We start from the raw sequence: 11,948 nt of genomic DNA on the forward strand, positions 1-11,948 counted from the left end.
TGTATCTGTATTATTTTAATTGGTTTAATACAGACTGTAGGCCAGTAATATGGCTCATACTATGAATGGTATGAAGAACTGTTATAGCTAAGCACGCATTAATGAACTAATCAGAACCATTCTAGTGATTTGTTTAGGATTTGGTTGGTTCATGTTATTGGTTGCTGGGCAACCAATGCGTGCTTTTATGCGACAGTATCAAAAATCGTTTACAAATACGGTACTTACTAGAACTGAAGAAGGAGTAGAATCTCTCTCGAAGGTAGTTAGTTATTCATTAAATCCAATAAAAACCGTCTATTGCTAAGAGAGGAGTCAGGTAGATGGTAGAAAATAGTGGAACACTTAGATGCGTACAAAATAACATATATTTCTATATAATTTCGTCGAATAAATCATTTTGAATGAAATGTGGAATAAATATCAAGAGATAACAAATAAATAAGCAAGAATTGAGATCAATAATTTTTACAATAGATGATTGATACCATTGATAGGCTACCATTGTGATTCTCTATTTACAAAAGGTGAAGTTTCCTTTGATCTTCAATGAAGAATGTTTGATTTTGATTACTCAAGATTACTGATGAGACACCCTGAACTCTTTGAATAATAATTTGAATATATGTGTTAATTCTTTGGATTTCATAATTTTCATTTTATTGAATTTCTTTGTAGTTTTGTTCGTACTGTAATTTTAGTATTTTCAAACGTATCTGGAATCTGTAAATATCATTTTGATTCAACTAAATTTCGAAATTTTGTTGAAACTTTCTCAAATTGGATTTGAATTTTCATAAAAATGTTCTACTTCTTTTGAAATGGAAATTGAATATCCATAACGAGTGTAATGTTGATGTGTTTCCAGTGAATGAATAAGAACTTTCGTTTTGAAGTCGGTCCAGTGTTCAGTCAAGCTTGATGCCTTTCATCTCGGCGATGGGCTTGTACTTGTCCCTGTAGATGCCTTCGGGGTCGTACTTCTTCTCGAGCAGAGCGTACTCTTTGGGTCGCTTCTCGATCAGGAATCTGATCACCTTCTCGGTGCCGGCCTTCTGAGCTTCGCTGCACTTGGCGCACGCCGTTGCAAGGGCATCTGGCAGCGCCTCTGCAATCACCCAACAAACAATAATTAATTAGGATATTAATTAATTAAACTATCTAAAAAATCAAGCTCATTAATTTATTCAATAATCAGCTAGTTATTGTCGAAAGGAAAGTTATCCTCTCCTTTTATCTTCTATCTCCAGTTATCTTCTGTCTATTGTCTTCCATTCATTATTACATTCTAGTGATTCCAGTATAAAGTCTCAAAAAACGTTCTTAATTTTGGTGTATTGTCTATTCACTATTCAATTTTGTGATTCTACTACTGAGTCAGAACCAAACTAATACATCAATCTTTGAGTATTGAACAATCTCATTCATAATAGATGAGAGATTTTCAAGAACGTGCTATTTCGAATACTTGATTATATAGTAGTTTAATTTTGTACTGTTTGTTATCTCATTAACCTGATTAGTTACCTTATCTATCTGATAAGTTGTTTATTTAATAACATATTCATTCAATAAGCAATGAGTGGATAGTGCCAATAATTATTGAAAATCGTTTATTGCTGTATAGCTTATGAAATCGACTATTAGTCGAAAATTCAGTCCACAAATATTATCCCAGCAATAATATGCGCTCTACGAGGGGTTTAGATTTGATCTCCTATTTTTATATGTGAGGAAATTTTCAAAACAAATAAAAGGATATGAACTGCTTGCTGTAATTGGCGATAAATGCGTAGTTGAGTATTTTTAAGTTGAGTTATGACGAGTATTTGGAGACAACTTAGGATATATATATGTATTTTGTGTTGTGTTATATGTTATCAAACATTTTCATAGTTGATAAATCCAAGGAAAACAATAATTCTCAATAGTATTTGCTACATTAACATTATGATTCAACGATAAACGGAGTATTCTGATTTTAGGATGTAGATAGACGTTTGCGAGAGGAAGAGTGGAGAGATAAGGAACGTTGGCGGAGGGAATGCGAGAAGCGACTCTAAGTTGCAAAACTTGCGAAAAAAAATTGTAGTCATGGATGGGATTAAAGAATATTTTCCCATACAAAAAAAATGTATGAGAATCTTCTGATTGGAACAGCCCCAAAAAATAATTTTCCAGATAAAGTTTCGCTTTCATTTCTTCATCTAGTGAATGATTCAACAGTATCAGAATCTTAACTTACTCTAAATTCACTCGTAATAACTTATAATTTAATTGTTTATCAATTGAGCAAGTTATCAATTTATAATGGATTAAGGAATTTAGGATGTCAAAAACAGACCTGTGACTTGCATATCTATACTACAATAAAGGAAAGAACTGGCTTATACAAGTACGGGATAGGAAAATTATGTTTGACGCATCATCACTACTGGACTGATTAACTTGAAATTTTGCATATAGATTCTTAATTAACGGGGCTGGTTATAGGCCTATTTTCAATTCTTCAAGATTTAATTACGTCGTTTTCAGTTTGTCAAGTTTTAAAATAGACCCTTGCGGAGCACGGGTTACCAGCTAGTCATTCATAAAAATGTGATACACAAAAACTAGGATAAAAGTTGCGATACGTACCTCGAAGCTCGTATCCATCAGGCGAACACTTGTCCCCCATCAGACACTTGAGATAGCTCTCGAAGAGCCGCTGATTGTTGAGCGCCTCATCCAAATCGATTTTGTCGAACTTGGTCGTGTATCTGTCTTTGTAGAGTTTGCCGCAGTCGACCGAGAAGACGGCCAACATCAACACCAGTGTCACGGGCAACTTGGACATGACTTCACCACTCGCTAGCCACTGTCGTCTATATTTACTAGCCGTAAATAGGCATTAACACGCGTCCCTCTATCCGATACTCGATTATTTACCACTACTTACTTTTATATTTGTCCACTGCATCGACCTCTATGAATATTTTAGATTTCCGACATTCAAGATAAATACTGAGACAAGCTCACCGATTTAGCAGATCACACACACGTTATGCTGTTGCACTCTTTTCAGAATGTGTGAAACCAGTTCGGATCTGTTTATGTAGTGGCGAAGCAAAAACGTTTACCGTGTTATTAGGAAATGGGTAATTTAATATTTATGCACATGTGAAGAAGTGTAGAGGACACTTCGTTTCCTGGTTTTTTCCTCACATATTGGTTGCCAACGATTAAAACCTTCAAATGAGGAGTATTCGACATGGTAATTACGCGATTGGAAATGTACGATCGGAATTTTTTTGGACCAAATAGTTGACATAGTCACATAAATAAGTCTTTATGATGGCCATATCTATCATTTAATTCATCAACAGTGAACGTTGATAGAGAAGTTGATGAGGAACTAAATTCAGAAATAAGTAATTCTTGGAACCCATAAACAAAGTCCAATAACAAGAGGTATTATTCACTGACTTTACCTACTTTACCTTGATCACAGTTAGGTTCCTTTCATAACAATATTACTATTGGCTCTCATTAAAACAGTAGTGTGATAAGGGCACCATCGATATTTTCTGTGATCGATCTGCTCACTAATTTAGTTTTGTTTTTTGTAATCTCGATAACATCCAATCAAGAATGAGCTCTTGATTACCGTTGAGGTATTTATACCTCCTCTCTCTCTTTAGTTAAAATCGTAATTATTTTTCACTGTTGCTTTGCCACTTTTTAAGCCTGGGCCACACTTATCATGACGCGTTCCGATCCTATTCATGTCCGATATTTCTCTTGGGTGGAGGAGTGGTGGTGGGACAGATCACATGACGGACTTATTATGTGGCATGCACCGTTCTTGACCGTTTATATCCGTGATCGGATCGGATGGCTGCATGATAAGTTAGGGCTGAGCTTTATTCAAAGTAATATAATAATATGATATGATAAGGTAAGTTTAAATATATTATCTCAACCTATGTAGCAAAACTAGGCTTAAAAAAATTGTACATAAAAAGTCTCTTCTGCTATTCTTATATTATTTACTTGACGAAAAGCACAAGGTTGATGACATTTCAAAATGAAAAAAAATGAATGGAAGGTAAATCATTTTTATTACCACTGTGCTCAGCATGCTTGAACATTGAACAATCATATTAAATGTGTTTGTAATCAAAGTTCAAATCATAAACAATACAAGCTACAAATAATTTCGTTTTCAAATTTATTGAAATAAAATATCATTGCATAATTAGTAAACACAATAACAAGTTCTCATTTCTTATTCAATTGCATATCCTAAAGAATAGAGTAATTGAATAACAAATGATTACCGTACGTGACTTAATATTCTCATATTATTTATGAGTGATTGTGATTGAGTGGCTAAAGTAGTGGAAAAAGTATGTCCTCTGATGGTAGAATCGTGAGATAAATGTACTCGATAAGGTACTATGATAAGATACTATATATTATCATAATACACAACGATTCTTGATTTTTAGTTAGCCATATTTCCAACACAACAAGTAGCATATAAGTCATATTTCATATGACAACACTACCGAAACAAGAGTACTCAACAGGTAATGCACAACATTATCAGAAGTCAATATTATTGAATATGAAGTGAGTCGATTCCCAATAAAATGAACACAGTGAGCACATTATACAAGTTCATTTTACGGAGTGATTAAATTACACTGATAAGCCTGAAGTATGTCTGATTGATTCTTGCTGATAGACTCTTCTAAAATGAGTAGCTGCTGCACTTACTTATAAACACTAGATTCATATTATTGTTTCCGAATTCGGCGAAGTTGTTACTGGTCAAATTTGGTCATTGGTCTGTTGGACCTGAATAGGAAAGGATTTTTAGTGGTTGTTTTTGCACTAGACCTTGGCTGGGAAGCCGTCTACAAGGTACTTGTTCAAGTAGTTGCTTTCCGGGTCGTAGATCTTGGCTAGCTCGTCGAACTTGTCTCGCTTGTTGAAGTAAAGGTACTTGATCACCTTTTCCGCTGCCGTTTTCTGTTTGGCGCTGCATTTCGCGCAAGTAGTGGCTAGGGCGTCCGGTATTGTTGCTGCAAAAATAAGAAAAACACATTTATACAGAGTAACAAGAAAATAATCAAATAGGCTACTCATTTCAATAATGAGCTGTACTTGATAATACAACACAGAGATACAAGTCGTCAAATGGAACAAGCGATTTTCTCGTACGTTTGTGCATTTTTTTCCAAGAAATAGTATATTTCCAATATTTCCATCCGCTTCATCTTTCTTGCTGGCCATGTGAAATCGAGAATAATATCATCATCATCATCTTCACTTCAGGAATTAGGTTTATTAACCTCTTCCGGTACCCATCTCTTTCTTGGCCTCCCTACATCTATTTTGCCAGTAGATCTTTTATATTTTGGACTTCAAGGGTCATCATTCTTCCAGGTGGCATTCTATTCAAATAACTGCACCAGTTGCGTCTTTTTAGTATTATTCTTTCATCCAGAGGAGTAACCGATAAAACCTGTCTTATATCAGTATTTCTGATTCTATCAACTCTAGTGCAGCCAAATAAACTCCTTAGAAATCTCATTTCTGCAGCTTGAATGCGGCTGTCCGTTTTCCGTGTGTGAATCGAATTCTCACTTCCATATAGGAGAGTCGAAACTGCAATAGTATTATAGAACTTTACCCTCGTTTCTTGTCTTGTTTTATTTTTGAGGTTTCTATGTATATAGTGCCACATATTTTCTGGAACTTCGATTTTTTATTGTAGAATATCGAGAATAATATCAAAGAGAAAATTTATTAGTTGGAGGAAGGGCTGGAAGAGGAACAGGCAGCTTTTAGAAATAAGGGATCATCAGACTAGTGATCATATGTTTACAATAAGACAAGTCATGGATAAGAGATTGAGCCGAGCTGGTCAAACATATATTGCCTTCTTAGATTTGAAAGCAGCTTTCGACACCGTATCTAGACAGTGCCTTTGGGATGCCCTCAGTGAAGCAGGTGTGTCACCTGAACTTACCAAAAGAATTAAAAGCCTGTACAGTAATGTCAGAGGGGTTGTGAGGATAGGAGGTGCTGCATCTAGACAATTCAAAATAGATAAAGGTGTCAAACAAGTTAATAAAAACATGAAAGAGAAGAATAACGACTCGAAGCAAGATTGGAAACTGCAACCTCCGTCCAGTATACGTTCAATCACTGATATATGCAGACAATATCTTGCTAATAGCTAACACTCAAAGAGATCTACAAAATGCTGTAACAGAATGGTGTAGTGCGATAAGAGATAAGGGACCTGATTGTATAAGGGCGATATATTTTTTTTTGTTTATTGGTCGAAAAGGAAACGTTTCCTTGAAAAAGTTATCGTCTTTGAGAACGCCAAGGATTTTAACCCTTATTGCTGATTTTCAGAAATAAAATAACGAGCTTAATATAGATTGATCTAATTGACGTATTATTACGCTTTGCTCATTTCATGATATGAAAATAAGATAGAGGTGCACATTTTATTCAATCTCTATTTATTTCTTTTCTGCCCTGAACGTAACAGAAATTTTTTTCAATTTTTGATTCATTCACATATAACACGAACGTGAAGACACAACAATGTTTTTGATAGATGGTACAGCGATAGGTTGTGGAACTGCTATTGGTTGAGAATATCATTCATCTACCTTTGAACTGTGATTCTCGCTAGCATCCATCATGCAATCGATACGTCCTCATTGATAATGAAAATATGCTGTTCTATTAAGTCTTACAAACTGTGTATTGGAAGTTGATTCATTGAATCCAATTCTCATTGGAAATATCAAGTTTCATCATATCTTTGATAACCAAGAAGGTTGAGCCGTTAAACTTTCTTAGCTCATAATGTATAGAGTGAGTTAGCCTACTTTCCTACTGGGAAAATGAATAATGATTCCTACAAATAGGTATAGGTTGTAAAGAAAAATAATCAATATCCAATGAGAGTTAAATTGATCGAACTAACTTACCAGCCAGCAATTTTCCTTCAGGAGTGCATCCTTCTTTCTTAGTGAGACAGGTGAAGTATCTGTTGAAAAGTCTATCATTATGTAAAATGTCATCTACGTTGACATCGTCGTATGTAGTTGGATAAGTTGTGTCCTGAGGCATTCCAAACGCGACCACAATCAAAGCACATTCAAAAATTGTGACACACAAGAACTTCATGATAAAATACAAATTTGACAAGAGTTTCAAGTCAAAAGACTAGTAACAAGACTAACGACACAAACCACAAATCAGCTGGGCAACAACTAATGATGGAAACTGGTGGGCAAAGAATTTAAAGAAAATTCACTGATATGAACGGTAAGCTACTTAATTTATGTTTGACTTTTATGTCCCTTTTCCGCTTTTGTCTTAGCAAATTTCATCAAACGTCACTACAATAGATTATTCATCTGCCCAAGGACTCGACACTATTCCCATGAAAACTAATATGAGGCAGAAAAATTTGATAGTTCCGTTTTTATGATGAATTTTGAACAATAGTCACGTTTTATATCCGTGATATTCACGGTGATTATAATTCATATTAAAAATGATAGGCGATGAATGAGTTGTTATTATTTGTGCTTAATGAAATCATGTCAGGTTCATATCGACATTGTTATTGCATTTCTAATTCGTCATCAATTGAAAGTCTGAAGTGAATGACGTTTGAATGAGTACGCAGTATTTCATTATTACTATTCTCTGTACAGGTTCTTTGAAGTTTTTTAGCACATAATATGGTTTTGTATCTATTTTGAGAAGCATTAATTTATCCATTAGTGCATGCATTTTATCTTTATAAATCTAAAGCTGAATGCAGAACTAATTCAATCACTAATCAATATCGTTATTCGAATAATATTATTTATATTATGATGAAATGGAGACTGGATAAGGATCTGTTTGTCTTATAAAATTTATTCTGTCGATTAATTATATAGAAACTGACCAAATGGATGATGTTGGTAATTAAAAACTCAAACGTCAGAAGATTATCCCTTCTCCAGACTGCAAGTCTGTAAGTATTGAATTGAAAGTACAACTAATAATTCGAATTGATAAATTAACTCAACTATCATCAGTCTGATTGGCCAGATCTACTTCGCCAATTGCCCAATTCTATCGTGAAGATAATTGAGAATCCATAAATAAAACCATTTCATCATTGAGCACATTAGAGAATGGGGAAGATGCTTGCAAAACATTTATGAATTATAAAAAACATTTATGAACATTACAAATTTATGAATTAAAAGTCTTGCAGCAATATAATATGTCTGTCCAAAACACGGTCACTGTAGATATATCATAAAATATTCGACTCTTCGACTAATCTCTCCTGATTGGTTGACGGTGTGAAAAATACCAAAGTCTGAATTATGCCAATAGGTGGCAGCACTTGATGAGTGCTAATTAGTAGTTTTTTAATTTACTCTCTACTCTCTCTGAGTGGGCAACAGTTTATATCCCATCAGGCGATCAGTTTGCTTTTTAATCAGGGGATTCCTGTCATTGAAATGAAATTGAATGAGACAAGCTGTGTGTGAGATATTGATGAGATATATTTTTTGTTTGAAAGGTCTATCAATGCTACGGTATTATGGATGGAATATCATAATATCCAAATAGCAGCCTTGGTGGCCGCGAGGCTGCGGAGATCCGAGAAGCCCGTTTTCCATTAATGTGGCGCACAAATCGGTCTGAATCTCTCTGATAGCTTGAGTAATGTTGACTTTTTGGAGATGGATTGTTTACGGCTTATACAGCCCTTTGGAGCCAAATTGCGCGAAATAAACAAGGACATAAATCGCAGATTCAGAATGTCAATATTGATGTGTGCGCTATCTGGTGCATTAAATTGGACTTGCTAAAATCTCATATTGCCCACATTCATATTCTCCAGTTTTGGTCACAAGAAATCGATGATCATTAGCTGTATTAGTCATGCTGAAGTGAGAGAGGCAAATATCTTATACGTGATGACTGCCGCTGATTCTCCTGCTTATTCCCATGTATAGTGGCAATATTCTATGGTGAGGTCCACGTTATAATGGCAGTAATTTATTTTGCATTGGTGTTGCTATCCTTGTATATCATTTGACAAAACAGAAGCGCTATGCTCTTCTACGCTTCAACGTTGCCAGATCATTTTCTAATAATGTAGAAATACAATAAATCAACGAAATATTGAATCGTAATTATGAATATTTATCATCGATTCATTGGAAAATATATTATATTTATATTGGACAGATAAAATATACCGTAATTCATTATTTTGAACAAGAATGAACAGTTAATATTACATCAGATATACAATGATATCAGCCATTTTCTATAGAAGGCAGAGAATCAGCCACGCTGTTCTCCTATATTTGTCCACTGCCATTGTAACGTGGATCTCACTATAATATTTTACTGTGGATCGTGCAAGTAGACAACAGCAGATGTTTGGTGATATTTTCAAGTGCTGATTGGTCAACATTGTCACATTGAATTCAAGTGCATTGAATAGCTGCCTCTAACCAATTGCTAAGAGAGCGAAGTTAGGGCGCAGCAGGCTCTCTCTTAAACCTTACCATCACTTATTACACTTATTGCTTGGTGCCAATATGAACATAATAACATGATCATATACGGTATATTACGCATCTACCAGACTCACGTCACGTCATATCACGTCTCTTCTATTATTAATTTTCGACAAGATGCTTGTAGAGTAGTCGACAACTACGCTTTTATAGAGTTGTGATGTAATGTCTCGTGAGTTGTGAAAATATATTTTTATGCGGATATGGAATGAAAGTTATATTGATGATTTACAATACCTGTGGTATCTCACATTATTCCATTATTGTGGTCTCTTCTATTATTAATTTTCGACAAGATGCTTGTAGAGTAGTCGACAACTACGCTTTTATAGAGTTGTGATGTAATGTCTCGTGAGTTGTGAAAATATATTTTTATGCGGATATGGAATGAAAGTTATATTGATGATTTACAATACCTGTGGTATCTCACATTATTCCAGGATCATTGAAAAAAATTACATTTATCACTTTGATTTCTTACAAAATGTTAAAAAACCCAAATTCTAACTCAAGTCCTATATAATAGCTTAATGACTAATTAACTCTTTCTCCACAATTTCAATTTGCTTGTCAGGGGATTAACGGATGCATGAAAATTGCGGTACCCCCAACCCCAACAAATATCATTGAGGATCCGCTTCAGGTGAAGTAATGGTGGCCCTCATCACAAAATATACTTAGGAGCTCACAAATTGTGAATCCGGCCCTGACTAAGATGTTGATATTTGTATAATTACCTTTGCTCTGTATGATTCAAGATTAATTGAATTGTTTTTCATACTGAAACTGAGTGAATAACATCAGGTAGGCTACTCAAATAAAAATACTCTATAATTGAATGTAGGCTTCAGTTCAAAGATTTGTTTCTAATAAACATAGAGATCATCTGTAGATTACATCCGCACATACAAAAAAACAAACCTACTCTAGAACATAGTGGAGTAGGTAAATTTCCACACAGAAAACACTAAGCATGTAGAAGACACATTAAAAGAAATTTCTGAAATTAACTATTGTAAGCTATCTAATATTTTCTGTAATAATTGATGTAGTATAGTTTTAGGTTTTTTGGGAAAAACATTTATTTATTATTATTTAGTCTATCTAGATTGGATAATATTTACGTAGATGACTCAATGAGAATAATCCATTATTAATGCATAATGTATTATAATAACTTGATATGTTTTTCCATCCACCCTAGCCTATAGTATAGAGAGGTTCCACAACATTTCTCAGTCAAATATACTGTACATCTTTTTCGAATAGCTCGTTTGAGAGGGCATGTATGACATTATTTTGTGTAACTATTATGTTACGTTGCGTTGCTCCATTCGTTTCCGTGCCAACATCAATTTCATTATTTCTGGTCTATCCTTTCTCAGCTGTTGGATGTTGTGGGTTCACATCTCCTTCTTTCCTCCTCCTCCTCCTCACCGAAGATCACGCCAGGTGATCTCAAACCAGGTGGGTTGCTATTCCCATACCGGGTACCTCCCCAGGTGGCGGTTAGGGCAACGCTCATCAGATATGATGGGAACCAAAGAGATAAAATACTCGGGGCGGGCCAAAAATAGCAAATAAAATCCAGGCGCGACAGTATCCTTAATGGGCGGCTCCCTGGTCAGCGTCTGTTAACATGTTAGGTGCGGCTGTTCCTTTACATCTTACCTTCAGAAGTTAAGAGGTGAACTCGATTGATTCACCTCAAATATCAAGCCAATCTCAAATATCAGTTATCAATATACATTATTTATATGAATTAATTCGAGTGTTCAAGTGATGTGTTAGTTTTCCAGCACAGAAACACGATGTGCCCATGAAAGGTGAATTATTCTCCACAATTTTATAATACAAACCACTAATGGATTTAAAAACATTCCTCTTTTTGTTGCATTCGTTGCTGTTGCTTTTATTAGAGTCCTCTCGCCTTTTTGATTGTTTTCTTAATGGAGAAATTAACTTCTAAGTACAACATCAAATTTCGATAAAAAATTACTATACTGTATTAGATTGGCTTTAACTTGAGAATCTCGTCAAGTACTACCACTTTTTTCAAAGTTTATAAAAATGTATTCAAACTTCTAAGACAGCCTTCTAAATCTAAAGTAACCTCAGCGATACAAACGCATCTCTAATAGTTTGTTAGTTTGACCAGTTCAAAGTTCATCATATTTAATAGAAATTAATAACAGAATATTCATTTTGGAAACTCAACTTTCTCCATCCTTATTCTAAATGGGCCTGCTTCAAACATTCTCAAAGAATTCCATTCCTGGATTTTTTATGGTATTAGAGATGAAAAATTGTAATTATGATAAGAAATGAGAT

General features: G+C 34.6%; 1 protein-coding gene across 1 annotated transcript; it reads right to left on the minus strand.

Annotated features, from left to right (window-relative positions):
• Positions 1-355: 355 nt before the first annotated feature.
• LOC111047276 lies at positions 356-7,500 on the minus strand. Its single transcript, XM_039420070.1, has 5 exons — positions 7,002-7,500; positions 4,880-5,069; positions 4,106-4,121; positions 2,638-2,887; positions 356-1,108 (listed from the first exon to the last, which is right to left on the minus strand). Exons 1-5 carry the CDS (start codon positions 7,198-7,200, stop codon positions 909-911), a joined length of 855 nt encoding a protein of 284 aa, XP_039276004.1. The 5' UTR covers positions 7,201-7,500; the 3' UTR covers positions 356-908.
• Between the last annotated feature and the right edge of the window lie 4,448 nt (positions 7,501-11,948).

The sequence above is a fragment of the Nilaparvata lugens genome, chromosome 2, assembly GCF_014356525.2.
Source record: "Nilaparvata lugens isolate BPH chromosome 2, ASM1435652v1, whole genome shotgun sequence".
NCBI lineage: Eukaryota > Metazoa > Arthropoda > Insecta > Hemiptera > Delphacidae > Nilaparvata > Nilaparvata lugens.

Bases quoted from the DNA above. Each gene is read 5' to 3' on its own strand.
- LOC111047276 (XM_039420070.1), bottom strand. From the start codon at position 7,200: ATGAAGTTCTTGTGTGTCACAATTTTTGAATGTGCTTTGATTGTGGTC. The intron at 5,070-7,001 runs GTAAGTTAGTTC...TTATTTTTGCAG, and splicing joins TGAAGGAAAATTGCTGGCTG to CAACAATACCGGACGCCCTA. The intron at 1,109-2,637 runs GTACGTATCGCA...GGGTGATTGCAG, and splicing joins TGATGGATACGAGCTTCGAG to AGGCGCTGCCAGATGCCCTT.